The 25,465-nt window shown below is 41.6% G+C and overlaps 1 protein-coding gene across 7 annotated transcripts in view; it reads right to left on the bottom strand.

The window, feature by feature from the left end:
- Positions 1-23,829, bottom strand: part of IQCE (IQ motif containing E) — a 43,452-nt gene extending 19,623 nt beyond the window's left edge. For 6 of the 7 annotated variants that reach the window (XR_012161096.2, XR_012161097.2, XR_012161098.2 and 3 more), the window contains exons 1-16: positions 23,592-23,829; positions 19,711-19,758; positions 18,899-18,941; positions 17,432-17,572; positions 16,812-16,946; positions 15,926-15,996; positions 15,063-15,176; positions 14,234-14,281; positions 12,757-12,827; positions 12,461-12,542; positions 11,924-11,973; positions 7,953-8,116; positions 6,549-6,604; positions 5,963-6,171; positions 4,771-4,875; positions 2,303-2,405 (exon numbers count right to left, since the gene is read on the bottom strand). Coding sequence is in view for 4 of the 7 variants with exons in the window: in XM_073361974.2 (XP_073218075.1) it covers positions 2,303-2,405; positions 4,771-4,875; positions 5,963-6,171; positions 6,549-6,604; positions 7,953-8,116; positions 11,924-11,973; positions 12,461-12,542; positions 12,757-12,827; positions 14,234-14,281; positions 15,063-15,176; positions 15,926-15,996; positions 16,812-16,946; positions 17,432-17,572; positions 18,899-18,941; positions 19,711-19,758; positions 23,592-23,633 (1,482 nt within the window). In the remaining 3 variants the exon portion in view is untranslated. The remainder of the gene's footprint in view (positions 1-2,302; positions 2,406-4,770; positions 4,876-5,962; positions 6,172-6,548; positions 6,605-7,952; positions 8,117-11,923; positions 11,974-12,460; positions 12,543-12,756; positions 12,828-14,233; positions 14,282-15,062; positions 15,177-15,925; positions 15,997-16,811; positions 16,947-17,431; positions 17,573-18,898; positions 18,942-19,710; positions 19,759-23,591) is intronic. The other variant, XM_073361975.2, reaches the window with a different exon arrangement.
- Positions 23,830-25,465: the final 1,636 nt, after the last annotated feature.

The raw sequence follows: 25,465 nt of genomic DNA, 5'->3' as shown, positions 1-25,465 counted from the left end.
GAGAAGAAATCATTTCCTCACAGGATATAGGGAAGTTGGAGAAGAAAATCTTATTTTAAAATATATCTGCATTTGTTACGTTCAGCTCATCATTTGGAAAATTCTTAATGCGAAATACATTCCTCACTTGCCTCAACTGTGAACTGGATGTGAAATTAGAGTTTTTTATTTAAATATCTAAAGGTGTACTACTGTATGTATTTCTTAGGTACCCATCCCAGAGTGGCAGTTACTCTCTTGTTGAAAAATGACTTAACTTGTAATACTGACAGCTTGAGAATCTATGCCGAAGGACCTGATTTTGCAGTCATTTCACAGGCAAAACTTGCACTAATTTTCACTGGAGTTTTGCAAGTGTAAGAACCGCACGATTGGTCCCATACTCATTTGATTCAACTTACTGATGGGATGGCCATCCTGAAACACCAACAAGGGGAGTCCAATGTAAATGAACACAATCCTGTTCCTCTTTATACTTTTAACAAATCAACAACTTGGAAAGCAAAGGAAAAGTAAGGATAAAAACAAAGAACTTCCTACTTCTCATAAAACTGACCCAGACAGAATGGCATCTTATGTCAAAAACATCATCCTCTTATGCAAGCAGGCACTCATTCATATTATGTTGTTGTCCATGTTGTGGTGTCTATTTTTCATTACACAGTGATCAAAACCACCTTCAGATCCCTTCATATACTATCTTGAACTGTAACCAAGGAAGGTTATTACTTACTTGAAACTCCCTATCACCACAGTCTTTTGCATACTGTGTATAACGATTCAGTTTGCTGAAGACAAATACTGCATAATTCATCACAGCACCCTGGAAGTAGGAACTAGTACCAAAAAGTCCATTTTTGGATTATAGACTAAAAAAAGCTAATCCTAATGGGAGAAGGTGCATACTTTTGGCAATATAGACAATAGACTAAAGAGATATGCGGTTCAAGGGGCTAAGTGGCCAGGTATTGAATCTGAGACCAATTCATGCAATGTCTACAAATTAATAAAAAGTCATAGCCTTTGGATCTCCGGGAAAATATATGCAATACCAAACAAAGAAAAAGCATCAATGTAATACACTAGCTTTATTTAGGAAATCTTCGCACAACTGTGCAAACTGCATGATGATAAAAATTAGTAGTCATATAGAAACAAAAGCTGTCAAAGCACAAGCCTTCTAACAGATACGAATATCAGTTTTGGTATCTTAGTAGTTTCTGTTCATGTACCCGAGGATTTTATTTTTAAATTTGTTGAGTATTATTAAAAATGCAGATGCATGGAAAAGAATCATGAGAAGGCTCTGCAATGTATTTCTCTTTGGTGGTGTGAAAAAACGTCCAATGCAAACTGAATGTACTACTCTATATTCTTAACCTAAAAGTATCTGCTTGAAGTGTTTTTAGCCCCACAGTTATTTTTTCTGTTTAAAAAATAATCTTTTCAACATGTGAGCTCTTGTAATACTGCACTGAGCAAGCAAGGACCAGCTTTACATTTAGGGTAGACAATCACCATGAAGCGTAGGGACAAATTTTTGGGTAATTAACCACTGGAACAATTTACCAATGTAGTGCATTATCCATCTTTAAATCAAGATTTGATATCTTTCTAAAAGATATGCCCAGAAATTATAGATTTGATGCAGAAACTACTGGGTGAAATTCTACAGCCTATGTTACGCAAGAGTTACAATCTATGAATCCATTAAATAAAGCCCACTCATCACACACCCAGAGGGCCAAAGTCTACAATCCTTACTCCAGCAGAACTCATAATGAATTCAATGGGAATTTTGCTTGTGTAAGAAGCTGGGACCAGACTGACAATGGTATTTAAGCATCTAAAAATGCAGATGGACACCTTAGGCACTTTTATATATGCATTAAGTGAGTTAGGTGCCTAACTCAAGAGCTTTTGTAAATCCCATGAGGTACCTATCCACATCTTTAGGTGCTTAAATACCTTTGTCAATCTGGTCCTCAGTGAAGACTGCAGGATTTGGCCCATAAAGTACAACTGTTTCTGAAAGGATTAGCGACAAAAGGGACTGCATGCTGACATTCTTCCCTTGAGGGCACATATGCAAATGAAAGGCACATCTAGGGAAATTATAATTTACAGATGAAATTGGTTTAAACAAGCAACAACCTTCCTCGGTTACAGTTTAAGTTAGAATATGAAGGGATCTGAAGAAATCACAGTTGCATCATGGACCTGACTATCTATCAACCAGAAAGACTTCAGCTGCCCAGTTTGTAAGGGTATAAATGGGATGCAAGAAAGAATGAGGTTATACCTTGTTTGGCGTTTCCATGGTATCATCTGCAGTTTGTCTCTTGTCTTCATGTAGTTCCACCTCCAGTTCTCTCACTTTCTGTGTAAGACTCTGGATTTCCTCCCTATAGTTAGGAGTGCGTAGTTATTTGTAGCCAGAACTTTTCTGCTGTACAGGAGCACACAATGCACGTCTCCACAGTGACAGATATGGAAATGAACTCACAAAGAGAGATGTCATAGTACTAAGTTCAAATGAACAGTGACCAAGGTCACAGTGATACTTTTGATGCTATTTTTTATGCCTCTGCACCTGACCCAATAATTCAGTGACTGGCAGATACAAGATTGTGGCAAAATTGTGTTTTTTACTTTGGCTTGATGTTAGTTTCTGATCAATGTAACAGGAACACATTTTTTGCCACGATTGTCTCTCTAATGATCACTGCTCAGTTCTAAATACTGTAACACCCCTAGTGGATGGGAAACCAAAGTTAGGAGTCAGGATGGAAGGGTACGGTAGAGGATCTACAGCTCTCTCCTCATAAGCAAAGAGAAGGACAAGAAAAGGTCATCCAGCCTCATGCACCAGCTTTTCATGGTTTACTTTAATCTAGGGCCGTCAATTAATTGCAGTTAACTCATGCGATTAACTAAAAAAAAAAAAAATAATTGTGATTAACCACACTGTTAAACAATAGAATACCAAATGAAATTTATTAAATATTTTTGAATGTTTTTCTACATTTTCAAATATATTGATTTCTATTATAGCACAGAATACAAAGTGTACAGTGCTCATTTTATATTATTATTTTTATTACAAATATTTGCACTGTAAAAATTATAAACAAAAGAAATAGTATTTTTCAATTCACCTCAATGTACTGTAGTGCAATCTCTTTATCATGAAAGTGTAACTTACAAATGTAGATTTTTTTTGCTACATAACAGCACTCAAAAACAAAACAATGTAAAACTTCAGAGCCTACAAGTCCACTCAGTCCTACTTCTTGTTCAGCCAATCACTGAGACAAACAAGTTTATTTATATTTATGGGAGATACTGCTGTCTGTTTCTTATTTACAATGTCACCTTAAAGTGAGATCAGGTGTTCGCATGGCACTTTTGTAGCCGGCGTTGCAAAGTATTTACGTGCCAGACATGCTAAACATTCGTATGCCCCTTCATGCTTCGGCCACCATTCTAGAGGACATGCTTCCATGCTGATGATGCTCATTAAAAAAATAATGCGTTAATTAAATTTGTGACTGAACTCCTTGGGGGAGAATTGTATGTCCCCTACTGTTTTACCCGCATTCGGCTATCTATTTCATGTTATAGCAGTCTCGGATGATGACCCAGCACATGTTTGTTTTAAGAACACTTTCACAGCAGATTTGACAAAACGCAAAGAAGGTACCAATGTGAGATTTCTAAAAATAGCTACAGCACTCGACCCAAGGTTTAAGCATCTGAAGTGCCATCCAAACTCTGAGAAGGATGAGGTGTGGAGTATGCTTTCCGAAATCTTAAAAGAGCAACATTCTGATGCAGAAATTACAGAACCTGAACCACCAAAAGAGAAAATCAACCTTCTGCTAGTGGCATCTGACTCAGATAATGAAAATGAACATGCGTCTGCTTTGGATCGGTATCAAGCAGAATCTGTCCTCTGGAATGGTGGTTGAAGCATGAAGAGACATATGACTCTTTAGAGCATCTGGCATGTATCTTGCGACACCGGCTACAACAGTGCCATGCAAATGCCTGTTCTCACTCTCAGGTGACACTGTGAAAAAGAAACGGGCAGCATTATCTCCTGCAAATTTTAACCAAACTTGTTTGTCTGAATGATTGGCTGAACAAGAAGTAGGATTGAGTGGACTTGTAGAATCTAAAGTTTTACATTGTTTTATTTTTGAATGCAGTTATTTGTTTGTACATAATTCTACATTTGTAAATTCAATGTTCATGATAAAGAGACTACACTACAGTACTTGTATGAAGTGAATTGAAAAATACTATTTCTTTTGTTTTTTACAGTGCAAATATTTTTAATCGAAAATATAAAGTGAGCACTGTACACTTCGTAATTGAAATCAATGTATTTGAAAATGTAGAAAACATCCAAAAATATTTAAATTGTTTTCTATTATTGTTTAACAACGCGATTAATAGCATGATTAATTTTTTTAATCGCTTGACAGCCCAACTTTAATCCTACATTTCAGCTCTTCCACCATACTCCTCAGTCCCCCATCCCTCCAGACACAGAGATGTCATTCATACTTCAAATCATCTTCCCCCAAAACTTATTCCAAGATTATCATCATTTAGCCCAAACAGTTCTGCCCAGATATCTCATTTACTCATCGTTCCCCACATTTCTTTTGACATTCTTCATATTTTGAACCACTTAGTATGAGAACTGTGTCATACTCAACTTTATCAGTTCTTTTCAAAATTGGAATATGCCTATCAAGGTACCTCAAAGTCTCCTCTTTTTCACTCTTTTCTTTCTCCATCTCCTGCAGCTTTTGCAGCTCCCTCTCCAATTCAGTCTTTGCTTGCTGTAATTGCTTCACCTCTGAACTGTATAAAAATAGGGAATTAAGCACTAAGACAATGTTCATATAATTTGCATTTCAGTGCATTAGAGGAATTATTTGCTGCTTACACTTCTAATGTTGAATAAAATCTGTTTGTTTAAATTGAACAGGAATTTTATATTTTAAATAAGTATATATTTGTCCTTATAACCATACACTATGATATACATGGTTTAGATGAAAAAGGACTTTTTGCATGCTTTTGATATTAGGTCTTTGTCCATGTGCATCTTTGCACTGAAAGATCATATTAAAATACAGGCTGCTCTGTGCACACATCTAAGCACCTGGTAAAGTTAAGCTGTCTCTCCATGCACTGAGAAACACAATTACTGTAAGCAATAGCAAAGGAATTCAGCTGCTCAGTTGGAGGGTGAATGCCATAGTATAGAAGAAAATGAGAGGTATATTCAGAGGAGAAAATAGTGGATTAGGTCAAAACTTCTGTTGCAAAATTCTCACAGCAAAACTGAAAAAGGTTCACAAAATGATTTAAAGAAGAAACTATGAAATTTTAGTGTTCTTCAAATGTTATCTTGCCAAAAATGTCATTAGCTTTTAAAATTCTTCCGTAACAAGCAGAAGTTTCCATTTTTGATGGTCAATCTTGCATTCATAGCAACTTTTTACAAAGCTGATTTGACAAAGAGTAGATTTTTAAACCTTTTTTGCAAATCCAGCCAAACCCCTCCCAAAACCTCAAATGTTTCAGATTTCTTTAAAATCTGAGAAACTTTTTACATAGCTCCTCTCATGATACAATATGAAACACTTCATACCTATGAAAAGACCGTCACAGAGGGCTTGTCTACACTTACCAGAGGATCAAAGATGCGGCGATAGATGCATCGGAGGTCAATTTACTGTGTCTAGTGAAACCCACTAAATAGACCACCAATCGCTCTCCCGTCGACGTCGCGTAGTGTGGACCCCGCGGTAAAGTAGATCTAAGCTACGTCGATTTGAGGTTCACTATTCACGTAACTCAAATTGCGTAGCTTAGATTGACTTTTCCCTTTAGTGTAGACAAGGCCAGAGACTGTAACATCCCAGACAATAGTCAGACTTACTATTTACTGGCCAGTTGATTTTGAAGTGCACTCCTATCACCTTTCAGTTTCTTCACCAACCCTCGGAGACGCTCACATTCTTCAAGGGGATCAGGTTCTTGAGTGGCTGGCTGATCCAGCTGTACAGAAGCTGAAGGTGGCAGAGCAAGCAGTGGTGATGTACCATTAGCTGATGACTGCAATCTGTTGTTCTCCATCTCATGTACTTCCTAGAGGTTCGGGGGGGAGGGAAATTGAAAATTTTCTCTTTCTGCTTCTATAAGATATGGGGAGGAGGGGGACAGAGGGAGGAAGATACTCATCTGGTATAAACTGACTTCAATGGAGCCATACTGATTTACACCAGATGAGGATCTGGCCCAGGCTAGGAAAGCGGAAAGGAAAGCAGGATCAAAGGGAGATTAATCTTAAAGCCGCAGCTATACAAGATGAGTATGACACAGCAGAAAAGGGAACAGTACAGATAGCTGTTCAGATGTATAAGAGCTGATACTTGGAAGGATAAGGCATCATGAACACAGATCAGTGACTTTATGTTTTCTGCTGTACCATTGATAAGGCAGGCTGTATTATTTCTGTCACTCACTTTTTCCAGTTCTGAAATCCGTCTCACCAGCCTCTGTCTGCTCCACTCATTGTAATCTAAAGAAGGTAACAAGGTTTTAAACAAGAAGCTGGATTGGTGAGACACAAATCCCTAGAAAAAGGAAGCTTGTGTCCATTCAAGAAGGTCCACCTCATTGTAGGAGACTGAAAACCAGCTTTAGAGAGGATGACTTTGAAAGACAGAATGGTCTAGAAATGTTTGACATCCTACTCAGACCATTTCAGGTTTCAAATTAGACCATTTAAACCAGTACAGTACATTTTTGGATGATGGAAAACAGGGCTTTATGGAGAATGTCTTGTTCCTCCAGGCTCTCTGAATGGATAAAAGCATGGGTGTCAAACACATGGCCCCAGGACACTTTCCTCCAGTCTGTAATTCCCTCTGATTTAACAAAGGGGTCTGACCTACCGGTGCGTGCTGTAGCTCAAAGAGACTGGGGAGCTGGAGTAACTGGAATTGAGGAGGGAACTCATGCCTGATTGAGTACCCCACACCAGAGCTCTGGGTCACCCTCTTCCCTGATTCCTGCTGCCACATAGCCCACAATGCTCCTCACTCCCCCTTCAGAGAACAGCACCCAGAGGGGAAATGCCACAAGGGTGGGGGAGGGAAAAAGAGAATGAGGAAGACTCCCCAAAGGCAGTGGGGGATTGGGTTGTGGGTAAACAAAAGAGAGAAAACTGACAAATGGGGATGGGGTGTGTGTGTGAACTGACTGTGATGGGAATGCATAAAAGGGTAAATTAGGGTTTGTCTACACATACAGAGGTGCAGCTGTACCGCTGTAGCACTTAGTGAATATGCTACCTATGCCAACAGGAGAGCTTCTCCCATTGGTGTAGGTACTCCACCTCCCAAGAGGTGGTAGCTATGTCAACAGAAGAAGCCCTCACATCAAATAGCGCTGTCTACACCGGGGTTAGGTTGGTATAACTGTCACTCAGGGCTATGAATTTTCCACACCCCTGAGCAACGTAGTTAAATCAACATAAGTCTGTAGTGTAGACCAACCTTAGTGACCAGTAGAAGGACGGTTTCACAAAGGCATTTACTTTTTCAAAACAGAATGTAATTGTCTTCCAGTACGATCTGTAACTTTGCCAGCTACAGAGACACATTCTTCAGTCAGATGAGACAGCAAAATGTGCCCCTTGCTAGTGACTCCTGGCCCACAGACCCTAACTGAAAAGGTAGTTCAGTCCACTCAAGGAGCTCCTGGAATAATGGTTACAGACTGATTGCTGCCCATTTTCAGGTAACACATTTGCAACGCCTCTAGGAGGTGTATCCATACTGCCATGTAGTCTATGAACTGTGCCTCTCTCCTCCTTTCTGTGTACTGTGAAGCCTAGTTCCCTACCTTAACTTTTCAACACATACTTTTTGTTTTGCTGGAAGCAGGGGAACTGCTCAGCATTTGGTCTAGATCTGCTTTCAGGCTCTTATTTTCATCCTGTAGCTCCTTGATGTTCTTGGATAATCGCAGAACAGCAGCATTCAGCACCTTCAGCTGTTTCTGGGATTCTCTGTTCTCTGGAACGGATCTGTGCTTGGAAAAGGGGACAAGAGCAGGGGTTTAGGCTCAGACACAGCACACAGAGGCAATAACTACAAATGAGAAACCCCCGCACACTCAATAAACAAGCAGATTGGGATTAGGAGAGGGAAGGGTGAATTTGGGAAGGAGAAGCAATGCATTACAAGTAATTTCTAAGTAAGAAGCTATATTTTCAGATATGTTAGTACCACATTCAGTTATCAGATGCTCTTTCCCTTTGAAGGAAGTCCCCTACCAAGCTTATCTCTCCACTTATAAAGATACACTGGAATCAACACTACATAAGAAACAGACTTGGAGAATGCAGGTAACAGAGTGTGGTGGCAACACCAGGAAACAGACAAGTCAAAGACTACAATGTGTTCAAAGCCTCCAGAACTAGATGATGTTGCTTCAGTTTTTCTTTTTAATTATTCTACTGGAAGTACTGAAGGTAACTCAACTTCCATTAGAAGTGGTTGTAAAGATTGTTCCTACTACAGGATTCCTGATGACCTGGAACAAACTACTCTGTACTGCTATGGGAGAGACCCAGGTTATAGAGCAACCTTGCCCAGCAAACAATGCTGAGAGGCTTTACGAATTGACCAAGCCCTGCCATGGCCAAATGACAGTCACAATGGCCAATAGATAAAACAGTCTGTGAAGAAGCCACACATCTCTGCGCTCTGGAACACAGTCACAATGACAGCCTACTGGAGAAGGGGAAGACAGTCATGGATATGGCATAACCAGTATGAAAAACTGGGCCCAAGTCACTCTTAAAAGGTCTACGAAGAGAAACAAAGTGAAAACAAACAACCAAACAAGGAAGGGCTTGTTTTTTTATAGGACTGCCCCAGAGAGAAAAATGGGGAGATGACAGAAATGGTACCTGCATCACTCAATGCCCATTATTTCAGGCAGCTGTCAAGATAAAATAAACAATCACAGAGTGGCAGATTGCGTGGAATGGACCATACTGAGGAGCTGAAGGTTTTTTAACTTTGGCAGCAAAGGGACATCACACCCTCTGATGCCAGAGGAATTTAGTTATTGTTGGAGAAATTAAAGGATAATTGCCTAGTTCTTTTTTTGCACCCTGCTCAACAAAGTCAACATGTACTTTAAAGGTTTATTTTGAATACACATAGTTCTAAAAGGCAAGGGTATTAAGATTCAGGAAAGGAGAGACTAGACACACTATAACTTGAGTCTGGAACCATCCAGGCAGGCACCATAGTTCTGACCTTCAGCATCATTTGCTATTCCAGTCCTTGGCCTTGTGAGTAAAGACTGCCAGTCATGCAATTGGCAGAGACTGTCCTCACCATTATTTTTTTTTTTTGAGTTATATACAAATGAGGACGAGAAGGAGAACTGATGACTCATTTTCACCTGTAACTTAAACTGAATTTGATAGCCTTTAGCACTGAAAGACTACTTCATTAACTGATTGCACGCCTGAGCCAAAAGAAATGAAATATTTTTAATAGTAACAAACTAAATTCCAGTTTTTAATCCACCACAAATGACAGAACAGGGGAACAGAAGGAATATACAGTATTACCCATCCACAGTTCTGGTGGAATCGCATTGATTTTAAGCAGTTATGCCAAGGATTAAAATGGCCCATTGTGTTTCAGACAGGGAAGCACAAGCACACTCTGAAGTACTGAGATATTATCTTCCATGCTCAGCAGATCATCATCCGTCCTGTCTAACCAGTACTCTGCCTTCATCTTTCAGGTGGCTGGACTAACACTGCTTTGCACATCTACACTTACTTTGCTCTCTGAATGTAATTTTCCTCTCATATTACTCATATTCATGATACAGATTAAATTAAAATCATATTACACTAGATACTTTGAAAGCAACCTTGAGCATTGCCATATTGCTAACTTCATCCTACTGCACAGACCTTTCTCTATCGTCTTCATGATAGCTTCCATCACTGCTCCAGAATCTTTATTTTCATGTCTATAATCTCCATGGATATCATCTGGATAATTTTTAATTTAGAATTTAAAACTATTTTAGGAATACAAATTCCTCCAAAATATCTCCTTCATCCCTCCCCGAATATTCCTCTCCAATATGCCCATTTTGGAGAAACACTCCTGCAGAGAAGGAGTGGACATCACTTTGTGTAGGGGCCAGAAGGGTATTAGGTGCTCACATCCCCCACTCACAAGCTAATTTGTTGTCTTGATTTTTCCTTTTAATTTTTAATAAAGAGACTAACAGCACTATCTATATTTAGGTAAAATGGAAGCAGTCATTGTGCAAGCTTCCTCAACACCATTTAGCAATTAGCCTCAAGCATGACCTACAACCCCCCACTATTCTTAATCCTATTCTAACCCTGCTATTATAATCCTGATGATTATATGATTATAATCCAGTTCTGCTGATTCTTAGTTTAGAGGGCAGGTATATCATACTGGTACTTTTATATATTGTAATTAGAGATGTGCCTGAGCTGCAAAGTTGGGATTTGGATCTGAATTTTCCCCAAATGCCTGGCCCAGAACTTTGGTTCAGATCAATCGCTAATTTTAATACTGTAATATTCCTAATTAATCATTCTCCAACTCCCTATGTGCCTTTGGTTAGGCAGGTGACACACTGTAACGTTATTAACGTTTTATATTTTGCCTTTGTGTTTTGTTTTTAGACTCACTGCAGTATGTTTTGCTCAGCATGCATCTCCTCTTGATCCCTGGTCCATCAGGGACAAACATTAGTAAACTGGCCTAAGGGCATGTCTACACTTCAATCAGGAGGTGTGACCGTAGATCATGTAAGCATATCTGAGCTACCTTTCATCTATGGGCCTGTCCTAGATCAAAGCTCAAGTGACAATAGCAGCGTATCTGCAGCAGCACTGGCAGCGGCACAGACTAGCTTCCTGACCCTGGGTACAGACTTGAGTGGCTAGCCCGTGTTCATGCCCACGCTAGCTTGTGCTCATGCTGCCGCGGCTTCACAGCTATTGTTACTCAAGTTAGCTTTGACCTGGCTAAAGCAAAGCTAGCTTGGGTATGCCTACATGAGCAGCAATCACACAACCAGACACGTCTGCAGAGACACTGCTCGATGTCTCACTCCCACGACATCCTAACACCTCCAAACCGCTACCATTGTTCAGTCTCAGTCATACAGCGGACCAATGCCTCTGCACTATTGGATTATTTTCACTTTCTTTATTTGCAGGACACATTCTAGAGCAGTCTACAGAAGTAACTTAAATGTGCATAAATCAAATATCCAACAATCTCTATACATGTAGTGTTGCCAGGAGAAGCAGTTCAATTTTCGGGGTAAGAAAAGGGATTTCCTTTTATGGGGAATAAATGCTAGAAATTCTTTTTTGAGCTGTCAGTTGCTCTGCTTTAAATGTTTTGCTTTGTTTTCAAACAGCGTTAATATTTGGTTTCCCTGTAAATTAAAATATATTTCTTTGTTCTGTTTGACAATGAGTGTGTTCTTTTGATTTAGTGTCTCTTCAGGGGGATCCTGTTTTGGTGATACAGGATGGGAATTTAAAACTCTAATTTAGGTAGATGCCTTATGTTTTCCTCATTAAAAGCCCATCAATTCAGAGTGACAGATCTACTATGGAAGCAACATGGGTGTGACATGCGCACTGTGAAGTCAACAGAGGTAGTGTGGAAAAGCAAATCCACCAGTATCTGAATTATGAGACAAACAACAATTTACATACAATTATTTTCCATCACTTAGTATAGTATACAAAGTATATATCAAAAACATATACATGCACATGTCCCAAAAGAAACGAACGTACTTTTTCCCCACATCCTCAGATTTTGCCAACAGAGTTTGGAGACGACGAATCTGAAGTACAAAAGATAGATTGCCTTTACGGACATACATAGCTGGCACAGAAAAGACTTAGCTGTTGGAAAGCTCAGAATTCTAACCTATTAAGCAGTGTCTGGTAAGTGAAAATAAAAGTAAGATCCTTGTGGCATTAGCACAGTTAACAATGCCATAGCCAAAAATGAGAATATGGTCCTACTGGCACTAATATGGATGCTGTGCTCAGAGCTGTACACTATATTAGTTTCATTACTTGCCTCGTTTAATTAAAAATAGGTTTTCTACTTTACACCAAGACTTTTTACAAGTACACATAGTTGGTGCTTATATATATATATACACACACACACACATACACACAAAACACACACACATCTACTTGACTTTCACACACAGGCAGGTGCAGCTGGGCTCTAAGAAACAAGTGTAAAACTGTTCAAGGTTTCTACCTAGATTCTATAATTGAACCTCTCCTCCCTGTTTACATGGGCAGGGGCCTCACCAGATGTACCTCCTCATAGTAGGTCTCCATAGCAATCCTCATCTCTTCCAAATTAGTGGTCTTCACTTGTGTCTGGAATTTGCTGAAAATGGAAGAATACAACAGTAACATCAGGAGACCTGATAACGAAGGAATGACCATTAATGGTTTAAAATATCTGGGAAGGGTATGGCGAGAGTCACATGTGGTTATGACCTAATTCATCTTTCCCAAGGAATCAGAGAATCTAACTCCGTAAGAAAATGGATGTCCAATTCCCTTATCCAATACATTTCCTTGCCCCAAAAGAGCCATACTTGATAGTGTTGTCTTTCTCTTTGCATTGCTGTTCCAGCTTGAGAATCTTCTGCTTCAGTCCATTGATTACCTACCGAAAGGAAAGAACACAGCTCATCAGTTCTAGAGAAATCTCATAATCTCCAGTCAGCATTCCTGTGTCCCAGGAATCCCACTTCATCTTTCTAAATCCATCTAATCAGAAATATTTAGCCATATATATAACAGGACAAAACAAACTGTAAGCATTACTGCTATCCTTAGAGGGAGAGAGTTAAACCAGATGCCTAACAAACAGCTAGGTTAAATATAACCACATTAAGAGCTGAGTGCAAAAACTACTAAAACATAAGTATACAGTCATAGAAATGTAAAGTTGGAAAGGACCTGAAGAGGTCATCTAGTCCATCTCCCTGTGCTGAGGCAGGACCAAATATAACTAGACCACCCTGATAGGTGTTTGTCTTACCCGTTCTTAAAAACCTCCAATGATGGGGATTCCACAACCTCCCTTAGTAACCTATTCTAGTGCTTAACTATCCTTATAGTTAGGAAGTTTTTCTTAATATCTAACCTAAATCTCCCTTGCTGCAGATTAAGCCCTCTACTTCTTGTCCTACCTTCAGTGGACATGAAGAATAATTAATCACCATCCTCTTTCTAACAGCCCATATTTGAAGACTGTTATCAGGTCACCTCTCAGTTTTCTTTTCTCAAGACTAAACATGTCCAATTTTTTTTAATCTTTCCTCAAAGGTCAAGTTGTCTAAACCTTTTATTATTTTTGTTGCTCTCCTCTAGACTGTCTCCAGTTTGTCCACATCCTTCTTAATGTGTGGCACCTAAAACGGGATCCAATACTCCAGCTGAGGTCCACCAATGCTGAATAGAGTAGAACAATTACCATCCATGTCTTACACACAACTCTCCAGTTTATACACCCCAGAATGATCTTCGCCTTTTTGGCCACTGCATCACATTGTTGGCTCATCTTCAATTTGTGATCCCCTATAACCACCAGGTTTTTTTTGCAGAACTGCCGCTTGGCCAGTTATGTTCCATTTGGAAGTTGTGCATTTGAATTTTCCTTCCTAAACGTAGCACTGTGCACTTGTCTTTACTGAATTTCATGTAGCATGTAGTCACTAAATAAAAACATAAACTTTGATAATTGTATCCATTCGCTATTAAGGGGTGTGGGAAAAGAGGTGGAGAGTGCAAATATACATCTACTCTCCTAAATTCAGGGCTATGAATAAGCTGATGTACTGATGCAAACACATTTATCCTGAGGATGAGAAAAGGCGCTTTGAATTGCTGTTATTTCTAGACCTTTGTTACAGGTCTTCTATCTGGCAATAATGAAGACATCACTAATATGATTGCCTAATTAAACTGTATTGTCTCCTCCTGTATCTTGGATATTTTTCTATCAGTAAGGGTTCAGCTGGAAAGTAGAAAAATCATAGATGAAGGTGCAGGTGAAGATACAATTACCCATTTAGTATTGTTCTTCTCCGCCAAAGTCTGGGCAAAATCAGAGCCCTGTAACAGAAGACAACAAAATCAACTTAGTTGTGTTAAATTCTTCTTCAGCTTCCTCCCTGCAGATTTTCCTCCTAGCCTCCAGCCCAGGAACATGTTCTTACACTTATCTAAGGATTTTCTGTGCCATCAATCACAATAGTGACTAAGTGTTTCTCTTCTAGGCTCACTGGTCTTACAATAGGGTTTTCCTTCTGCTCTACGGGTGAGGAGTCAGGACCATACCTGCCATTCACTGTGCACAGGGCTTGGCTCCCCACCATCAGATAAATAACTCAGTAAGTGGGCTTAAATTTGCCATTAGAAATGACAATTATCTTCTCCTAAATAAACTCATCTATAAAATATGACATATAAGTTGTCCTTGAATTGAACTTCGTGCTTCCAGTTAATGGATAGGTTGGAATGGCAAACTTGGATACACAGAACAGAAATCATCTGGTATGGGCTGTATCTCTGTCTTAGGTAAGCTCCCCATTACTACAATTGAGATATTCAGAATAGAGAAATGATGGGCACAGGGGCAGGCCTGATTTAGTATTACCTCCTGTGCTCCCCTACCACACTTACCTTGAAAGTTCTTAGAAACCATATTCAAGTTGGAGTCATCATGTTACAGACTTTTCATGTCTGAGACATGAGTTTCCCTTACTGACTGTGAACAGGCTGACCTTTCAGTTTGACACTAAAAATTCAAAAACACCATTTTCACTATCTTGCACCAATATGGTAAACTAACATCCTGCTATCAGCTATGCTAGGGAAAGGTTACAAGACTCACCCTGGAAGGATCCAACAGCTGCTCAATTTGTCGATCCTTCCTGTTATTCTCCTCCTCCAGTCGTCGGATCTTTGTTTTCATCCTATCCCCCTCGCTTTTCTGAGCCTGTATTGTCTAAAATGGAACAAAAAAATCACAGGTTCATCTAGAAATTCTGCCTAAGTTCTCCAGGCAGAAGAAAGTCAGAGGCACATTGTAAGCTTTTACAATTAACTCACTCTTGGACACCAAAAGCAACCCAATTAAAATAGCCAGCACTAATGATGAAGGAAAAGCAAGAAGAGGACTATCACATTGGATTAGGACTGATTAAGAGGGAAAGTTGCAGGGTACGGAGAGGAGGGGAAAAAAAGAGACTTCAATGGCAGGGCAACTTTACTGGAGCCACTGGAACAGCCAAGATGATTGTCTGCCGGTACTTCCATCTCAGCTCCTCCCTCTAACCAAGAGCCTGGCTCAGCTTTGCCCAAGAGTCAAGTCCAACACCCATCTTGATGTACACATAGACCCAACTGGCTGACTTTTAATCATTAAAAGAATAATCAGGGGATGTTATGGAAATTCAAGTGGCAAAGGAACCAATCCCAATCAACTTTTTCAAAGTCCAGGTAGGGATTTGTTCAGTGTTTTGGGTATACTTCATGGCTTCCCACTTGCAGAAGAACTGACTGCCACACCATCAGGAAAATGAAATCTCTTTAAACAGGCATGGTTTCAGTACAGTCCTTACACCACTGAAGTGAAGAAGCTCGGTGGCTCTTCCAGGTATAGGCACCAGACCCTGCTGATCTGGTCAGGGCTGGGTACCCACAGACGGATGAGACAGATAGGACTTTTCTATTCAAGCAGCAAAGCAAGTGTACCTTCTTCAGTTCAATAATCTCATCATACATATCTTCCTTTTCTTTGTAGTCAGGTGTTCCAGGGATGTAGCCTGCAGAAAGAAAGACACAAAATAAGGAAAACTCTTCACAAAAGGAAATCTGAAACAGGCATTTATTTTTCTGAATGACAATCTCATAGATAATAAATAATGCTTCAAGAGCATGAATTTGAAATTAGTCAATTAAAAAAATATATTGAAAACAGAGTGTTTCAGCTGCTGCAGCTGCACCTGAAACCACTGCCAGATTTGGGGGGGCAATTTTTTCTTTAAAAAATAAAACATATAACCCCAAACCTCTCTCCCCCCAATTGCTGTATGAAAGAGTCATACAAAAACAAGACAAACTAATGGACCATATAATGGAAAATACTGAAACCAACAACTTGCAAAGCTCTCTCAAAAGCCACACACTACTTTGGAAAAAAATAGAAAAATGTGTACTTCTCTAGCCTCATAAGTTATAGGAATCTTAGGAGTTACTTTTAACAAAATTTTCAGACAGAAGTGTGATTTTTAAATGTATAATTTATGGTTAAAGGGAGAAAAAGCAATATTCAAGTGTGTGTGTTCCTTTTGATTTTCTCATACAATCGAACTGATTTTTACATAGTAACATAATGTATCACAAACACTTTATAGAGAGAAGTAACAAAGAGAGTCAATACTTTACACAGAATTCCAGGTAGTCGGATGTCTTATGTACTTAAGTAGCTAGAAATAAGGAGAGCCAGCACCATGTGACCAGCCAGCTCACAGAGACCACATTTTGAGAGTTTGTTCTACGGGTTAGAATTAGAGGAGCGGTTGCCTTACCAAAGCAAGGACCTTAAACAAAACAATATTGCCATAGTTTCTGAACTCACCATTGCTAGAAGAACGAGCATGCTTTGGCTTTTTCATGCCTAGAGCTTCCTTTAGATATTCTGGAGTGCTGCTGGAAAGGTTAGTCCGTGCCTGCGTCACATCAAAGTCTGATTTCAGGGGCTGGCTCATACCAGCTAGTAATGAGAAAAAAACCCAGATAACTATACATTCAATTCACCCTGAGTGAATGCAACAGCAAAGCCCAGAACAGCTCTGGCTGCCTCTACAAACCCCCACTAGAAACAAGTACATCCAAAAACTGTCAAGAATTATGTAAGTCAAATTCATTCCTAACAAACGAACCAGATACCAACAAAGTAAATTTCAGCTAGGCATCTAATCAAGGACAAATTTCTGTTTGGAGGCATCCCAGAGCCTACAGGTACTCAACACTGAAGAGAAAGTTATGCAAATATTGATTAACCAACAAAAATGGTCTTAAGCAAACTTTTAAATGTAAAATGTAAACATTTTAAATGTGGACCAAATGCAACCCTGGAGTAAACAAAATTAATTTATACTGGACTGAATGGAAGCTGCACCCACTTAAATCAGGACTGCATTATAAACCCCTATGAAATTTCACTTGCAGATGTGGATGGAATTTCTACAGTGATACCTTGCTTCAGAGATCCTAGCCACATCTGCCTTGGTGTTTTAACCATTGGGTTCTCCTTCAAGGACCTCCCTGTTCCCTTCAAGGACCTCCAAACTGCAGCCTTTTTAGGATACAGGTATGTGCTGGAGATATATGGAGATTCTAAGGCAAGAGAAAATATTTCAGTGATGCAAAATACCCACCATAGCATTATTACAGTTGCTGTCACAAAACAATTTTCTCCTTCTTGAACATAATCCCTGATACAGTCTTCCGAATTATCAAAATACATTCTATAACACCTTAAGTGCTTAGCTCCTAAAAATAACAACAAAAGGCAAGTGGAACACAGCCACATCAAAATAAGAAAAAAGTCCACCTTCCAGAAATAGCTGTTACAAAGATGAGTAAGTTTAGAAAGAGAGGAATAGTCACACGACTTAATATATACAGATATATTTGTGTGTACACTTTAAACACATCTATGCACCCATAAGAAATATACACACACCACCTAAATTAATACATTGAAATGATCTATTAAAAATCGAGTATACATATATGCACTACCTACACAAAAGATATTGTATGGCTCAACAGAAGAGAGCACTTTTATGTGTGCCAGTTTGCCACAGCCTTTATGACATCAATAAAAGCATAGTCAAAAGTGATGTCACAAAGGTCATGACAGAAATAAAAGTGCTATTTTTAAGACAAATTGACCATATAATCATAGGTAGTTCAGAAAGAGGAGGGTGTTTGTAGGTACAAAGAAAGGAAAGCACCTAATCAAAACCTAGCAAGTTAGAAAAAGTCCACTGTTTAGAAATATTATATACTAATTATAAAACACATAAATATCAGGTATGAAATACAGATTCCAGGAAGATAAATTGAATATTGGACAGTTTACTGTGAATGGACTTAAAAAATAAATAAAAGGTTTTATCTGCAGTTTACAGACATTAAGGATTCTATGACAACAGGGGGCAATTTCCTTAACCATGGAATTATAGTGCTAAATGAAAAATGGAATGGCTTAAACCCTTCTGCAGCCTCCATGACTCACATAATCTGCAACCCACTAGGTCCACTGGATGTTAGGATGCACTGCTTCAGTACTTCTAGACCCCAAAACTTTGGATTTCTTTCTGCCCAGGAACAGCAAAGGACACAGCATTTCTCCAAGGAAATAAAAGGCACTCTGTGATTTTATCTGCAAACTGCTTGCCACCACAAGGGAAAAGTGCATTACTACTCAGTTAGTACCCAGGACAAGAACGCCCGGAAAACTGTAAACTCCAATCCAACTCCTAGAAAAGTCAAATGTCTCTTGTTATAGGATATAACACTCAGATGAGAAGGCTCCACATTCAATAGAGAATCACAGATGTTCTTATTTTGCGCATCTCTTCAAGGTGTTGTGTCCCATGGAGATAATCTCATTCAGGACAAAGAAGACAGAAGAAAAAATTTGGTAACACTTACTTGGTGACTTTGGGGGTTTATGAGACGTTTTCTTCTTCTGTTTCTGGAAGAAAAATAAAAATAGGCTTTCTGTATTCAAACTCTCCTATTCCTAAAACACCTCGGCAAGTAATCTGAAAAACAGAAACTACAGCTACTTCTAATGGGGAATCAGCAGAGATCTAATAAAACAATATTAACTCTTCTAAGAAACAAGACCGTAGTGCATGACTACATGTAGAACAAAAGGGATTCAGCATAGCTATCCCAATTGGTCTAGTTTTACCAAGTCCAAATGCTACTGCAGCACGCTGAAAATACGGTAAGTGCGCGCCGAAACAAAACAACACACCACAATTAAAGTGCTGCCCCACAATAGTGCATGCTACAAAGCCAAAGCTACCTATTTTTCCTCATTTATTGAACAACTCTGTGAGGTTTACCTGTCCTCTTAAATATGGGAATCAGCAAGTCCTTAGAGGTGCAGGACTATTACAGGGCAGAGAATGGGGCTTACAATTCCCTAAAAGATGGAAGAACCATTACTTGTTCAATTCAACTAGAGCATACTAGACATGGTATTGAGAAATTCACTGAATGTCATTTGCAAAGTGTCTCAGACCAAGCATGAGAATTTTGAAAGCCCAGCAATGTTTGGAATTACTGGAGCCCCCATATGTCAAATTCTTTGTTAGAACAATATAGTTAGCTCTACTTTCTAAAGTATCTACCAATAATCAGTAGACATAACCAGGATATGCTGTGTGGGATGCACGCAGATTCTAAGAAGTTTTTTAAGTGTTTACTAAAAGCACATTGATGACAAAACTCACCATCTCTATGTCAGATTCGTAGGTTACAGCAGACAGACTGTCATCTCCCTGGGGAGTAGATATGTACAGTATAACTTTTTCTGCACTCTAGATGGTTGGTTAATATATAGATCACCAGAACTTAAATAATACACCACAAAGCTTTTTTATAACAATCACTGCAGTAAATTCAACTGTGTACTCTTTCACTGCATTACAAAGAGATAATGTAGTTGGGAAAAATTTCTGCAAGATCTGACCCTAAAATGTTGAAAATCTGGGCTACAGCAACCTGGACTGCTTATTCACAATATCAGACAGTATCAGTAGGTGTAGAATGAAAAATCACTGCAGAGTGCTAGATCAATTTCAGAAAAGGTAGTAACGTAAGAATTACATATAAAGCAAATGAAAAATGTCCATGGAAACCCTAACATTTTCCTAAACTTGTAATAAAAAATCTCACTTCTCATTAAACAACATTTCTATTATTATTTTTAAATCATCACTATCTTTTCTCTGACAGCTTATGACAATGCTGGGTGAGATGGCCAGAGCAGTTGGCAGGAAGGCCAACTTCATATCTGCATGCCCCCTTTTCAGTGCCTTTAGTCTAATAAAAGAGTATGATGTACCTGTAAGCATCCCTCTCTCAAGTAACTCTGCATTTAATAAGTAGTAACTATTTTTCAGTGTTTGTTAATATTCTAGAGACAATATGACCAGAGATGCTTATATGAACCTTAACATTCTCCCATTTACAGGCTCTCCAAAGAGTACTGGGTGGCTAATTACTCCAGTATTAATACCTTAGCACATATACGCTGCTTCATATTTTCAATTGCAACATTAAGCAACCCTCACAACAACCCTGAGGCAAGTATCGCCACCCTCATTTTAAAGACAAGGAACCAGAAGCATAGAAAGGTTCAGTGATTTGACCAGGGTTAGACAGTGGGTTAGTGAAAGACTCAGCATTGGAATTCAGAGAGGAAGGACTGTCCAGTGGTTAAGGCACTTATGAGACCCTTGTTCAATTCCCTACTTTGCCACAGATTTCCCGTGTGATCTTAGGCAAGTCACTTAGCCCCCATGCCTCAGTTTCCCTTCTGTAAAATGAGGATAACAGCACTTCCCTACCTCGCTGGTGTTGTGAGGATAAACACATGAGACACGAAGGTAATGGGGGCCATAAAAGTATCTAAAATGGGTAGATGGATAGGTTTCCCATGTTTATCCCGTCAGATCACAGTACCTGAAAATAGCTAATGGTTTAACATGGCACCAATACAGAAAAGTACTCTCTCTTCATACTGAGCCAATGGATGATCTTTGCCTACTTGTCATACATGAGAATATCCAGGACAGAACGGAAGTTTGGAAAATTTCAATTTCATGAGATTTTCATGTTATGTCGCCCTTGCTGTAAGGACCATGCAATTAATTTCCACTTGCTGCTGGCTTCACTGGCACTTACAGACACAGCTCTACAGATCTAGCTCATTGTGAGAAGCAGCAGAAGAGATAAAGCAGATTTTAAAGCATTGGCTGACAGGAAAGAAGGCAGCATAGAAAATATTAAGAACAGATAAAGCAGCTTTTCAGCCTGGCTGAGTGCAGGTAGGCACACATTTCATACACTATGCCATACAGTTTTTAATTTCCTGGCTCAGTGTTCCTAGCAGCATACTGACAGGTTATTTTTGTTATTCTTGGAGCATTTTATCACTTTGCTGGATATCACTGTGCAACTCCATCAGCTATGTTAAAAATTAGACAGGGAACAGCAGCAATGGGGACGGATAAACAAGAGAGGGGGAGAAGCAAAACTAACTAATGTGCATATAAATCTTCAACAAATAGAATCTTCCATTCCTGAATACCTGCATCTCCTTCTCTCCTTGAAGAGGTTATACAAAAGGGACAGATAGAAAGACTGTGCCAGACAGTAATAGAACAGTATGGCTTTCAGCATAGGAACCCAAGAAGTCTAAAGCAATGGAGGTGACAGGGAAGTAATTTTACAGATGAGGACACTAAAGCACAAACAGGTGAAGAGTCCTTCCCAAGGTCAAAGAGTGAGCTGGTGGCAACAAGGGCATTAGCACCCAGGAGCCCTTATACCCAGTCTAGAAAGAGTTTTACCACATATTTGTGCGTCCAACACATCTTACACACAACATTTTGACTGAACTGCCACAGGTTTCAAAACCTTCTTACATGGCATCTTCACAACGTGCGCAAACCTCGCTACAGTGTAAGGAGGCATCTACACTGAGCTGCTGAGAAATATTGTATCAAGAGAAGTCAAACCACATCAGTATCTCAGTGCATGACACTGTTGCCACATCCATTTAGAAAAAAACCCTTAACCCTGTCTCTTGTCGGCAGGGAAGGAAGAGCGCAATATCAAGGGAGTCTTCTCAGGAGGTGCTCAGAAACTATGATGATGGGTGCCAAAATAGGAACTGAGCTAGATAGCTCCTCATCACGCTCCATGATGTCAAAGCCCCTTGGTGTCACCACAGCATGCACAATCCCAGGCACATCATATTAAAAATGCATAGTGAGGTGTCATCACGATGCCCCACCTTTTGTGCTACTGGAGAGAAGGTTGTACTTGCCCCAGGGACACTAGGGTAGTGGGCATCCCAGTCCTACCCTTCAGCTCCCACAGCCTCTCCACACCACACATCTGCCTCGGTCCCACTGTCCTCCGTCACCATCAGTCTTGGTCCTGTCCCTGGTCCCAATGTCCCCCTCCCCATCTGCCCTGGTCCCAGTCCCCATGTCCCCTGCCTTGGTCCCTCTACCTCCTCCCCATCTCCTCTTGTCCCAGTTCCACTGTCCCCCAACCCCATCTGCCCTGACCTCACTGTCCCCTGTCCTGCTCCCACTGCACCCTCCCCATCTTCCTTGGTCCCGGTCCCACTGCCCCTCTTCCCATCTTCCCCGGTCCCACTGCCCCCATTCCCATCTTCCTGGTCCTGATCCCACTGCCCCCACCCCATCTCCCTCGGTCTCAATCCCAGTCTGTCCCCCCTCCCCATCTCCCCTGGTCCCACCGCCCCCACCCCATCTCCCCCGGTCCCGGTCCCACTGCCGCCTTCCCCATCTCCCTCGGTCCCAGTCCATCTCCCCTGGTCCCACCGCCCCCACCCCATCTCCCCCAGTCCCACTGCCCCCATTCCCATCTTCCTGGTCCTGATCCCACTGCCCCCACCCCATCTCCCCCGGTCCCGGTCCCACTGCCGCCTTCCCCATCTCCCTCGGTCCCGGTCCATCTCCCCTGGTCCCACCGCCCCCACCCCATCTCCCCCAGTCCCACTGCCCCCATTCCCATCTTCCTGGTCCTGATCCCACTGCCCCCACCCCATCTCCCCCGGTCCCGGTCCCACTGCCGCCTTCCCCATCTCCCTCGGTCCCGGTCCATCTCCCCTGGTCCCACCGCCCCCACCCCATCTCCCCCAGTCCCACTGCCCCCATTCCCATCTTCCTGGTCCTGATCCCACTGCCCCCACCCCATCTCCCTCGGTCTCAATCCCAGTCTGTCCCCCCTCCCTATCTCCCCTGGTCCCACCGCCCCCACCCCATCTCCCCCGGTCCCGGTCCCACTGCCGCCTTCCCCATCTCCCTCGGTCCCAGTCCCAGTCCCATCTGCCCCGGTCCCACCACCCCCTTCTCCACCTCCCCCGGTCCCAGTCCCATCTCCCCCGGTCCCACCGCCCCCACCCCATCTCCCCCGGTCCCGGTCCCAGTCCCATCTCCCCCGGCCCCACCGCCCCCTTACCCATCTCCCTCGGCCCCAATCCCAGTCTGTCCCCCCTCCCCCTCTCCATCAGGTCCCGGCCCCTCTTCCAACCGCTCCCATTCGATTCCCGCGGTCCTGTTCCCGTGCTCACCAGCTCCCGCTCCGTGGCCGCCTCGCTGGTCGCCAGGGACATGGCGCGAGCGGAGCTCAGGCAGCGGCTGGGTCGCAGGCGCCGCTTCGGGGGAGCGGGCTCGGCAGGTGCATGTCACCAGGCGGGAGGGAGGACAGGGCGGCCTGAGGGGCAGCGTCCGCCGGGCCCGGCCTGGATCGAACCCCCTCCCCTCAGAACTTCCGGGTTTCCGAGACCATGGCAACCAGCCGCGGCAGCCGCGCCAATACCCGGATGAACAGGGCACGGGACGCCCGGGCCAAGTGTCTCTGCGCCCGGCGTTTGGGGAAGCGGCTTCGTCACGGGGCTGGGACAACCAAGTGTTTGCTCGGAGTTGAGAGACCACAGAGCAGGGGAGCCCCCGCAGGAAGGCGCTAGGGAAGCCCTACTGATGGGGTTAGCCAGGCGAGGGCCAGACACCCACACAAGGGCCCCACGCATAGCGTCTGACCTGGCACCCAACATGAGGGACCCTCCCCAATAGGGCCATGGTCAGATGCTGATGATCTGATCCCCATGGGGGTCTGGTTCTCAAGGCCCCCCGCGGCACCAGACGCTGGCGCTCAAGGCCATGTACAGATGGCATCTGCACGTCTTCACGCAATCTGGCCAATGGCACAAAGTCTGGTCTTTTTCTTAAAGCCCCAGGTCCAGATGTCAAAGGATTAAATATGAATCTCAGCCCCCCACCAACTCCATGGGTGGCCTTGGACAAGTCAGTCAGCTGCTCTGTGCCTCCTTTCTCTGTCTGTAAAAAGAAGTTAATACCTCATTCCTGTGCGTGTGAAACTTAATTCATTAATGTTTGTAAGGTGCTTTCAGATCCTCTGGTGGAAGGCACCAGAGAAGTGAAAAGTATTATTGATATGGTTTCTATTATTCACCATTATATATTTTTTTCTTTCAAGGGTCGCATCTTGCTGCAATTGACACACAGATGATTGTGTCTACACTCCAAAATTTCCTAGTTACTACCTACCATCAGTTCTACCACTGGAAGTGCTCGTGTAGACTGCACTCTTGCAGCCACCAATGTGTATTTTTCCACCTTGGTGTCTAACCCCACCCAGAGAAGTTCTAAATGACCTTGTGGTAAAAAAGCCAACACGTTACTCATTTATGCCAGTGCTCTTATAGTTGATACCAATGGTGGAACTGAACTAGTAGTAGCAACAGTAGGCAAATTTTTGGGGAAAGGGTTATTGTAGACATACCCATAAGTATATTTAATTTGCAAGGCCCAAGCACAGGACCTGTTGTGGGACAATGACAAGGGACACAAGAAAGCTAGCCTCGCTGCATTTAAATTACTACAACATTTAAATTACTCTTCTATAACTGGTTTCCAGATTCCACATTTCTAGTATCAGAGGGGTAGCCATATTAGTCTGGATCTGTAAAAGCGGCAAAGCCACATTTCTAGTGTTGATAATTTACACCCCAAGCTTGTGTGGGGATAGCGTTCTCTCTCATCAAGAGGGATAGCTGAGAGGCATGATCCCACACAATGCACTCAAGATGGGGCTCTATCTCATTTATTAAAGTAAGAATAATACAGTGAACACCAGCAAACCCTAAACCCAATAAAAAGAGCATTAACACTTACCTGATGTCATTAAATATCATATTGGGATGACAGACACCAAAGGGGCTTTTTAGATATTTATGTGGAGCAATAGTGCCATCAAGTGGTCCTTCAGAAGTCCTTTCAGAAAAAGAGACAGACTTCTGAATTCAGATCAAGTGGGAACTGTCGTTCCAGCTCACCTCTCATAGATTTCAGAGTGGTAGCCATGTTAGTCTGTATCAGCAAAAACAACGAGGAGTCCTTGTGGAGTCAGCCTTACCATTTTTTG

This window comes from Lepidochelys kempii, chromosome 10 (genome assembly GCF_965140285.1).
Source record: "Lepidochelys kempii isolate rLepKem1 chromosome 10, rLepKem1.hap1, whole genome shotgun sequence".
Taxonomy (NCBI): domain Eukaryota; kingdom Metazoa; phylum Chordata; order Testudines; family Cheloniidae; genus Lepidochelys; species Lepidochelys kempii.
The sequence above is the reverse complement of the archived record's forward strand: the minus strand, read 5'-3'. Positions and strand labels throughout refer to the sequence as shown.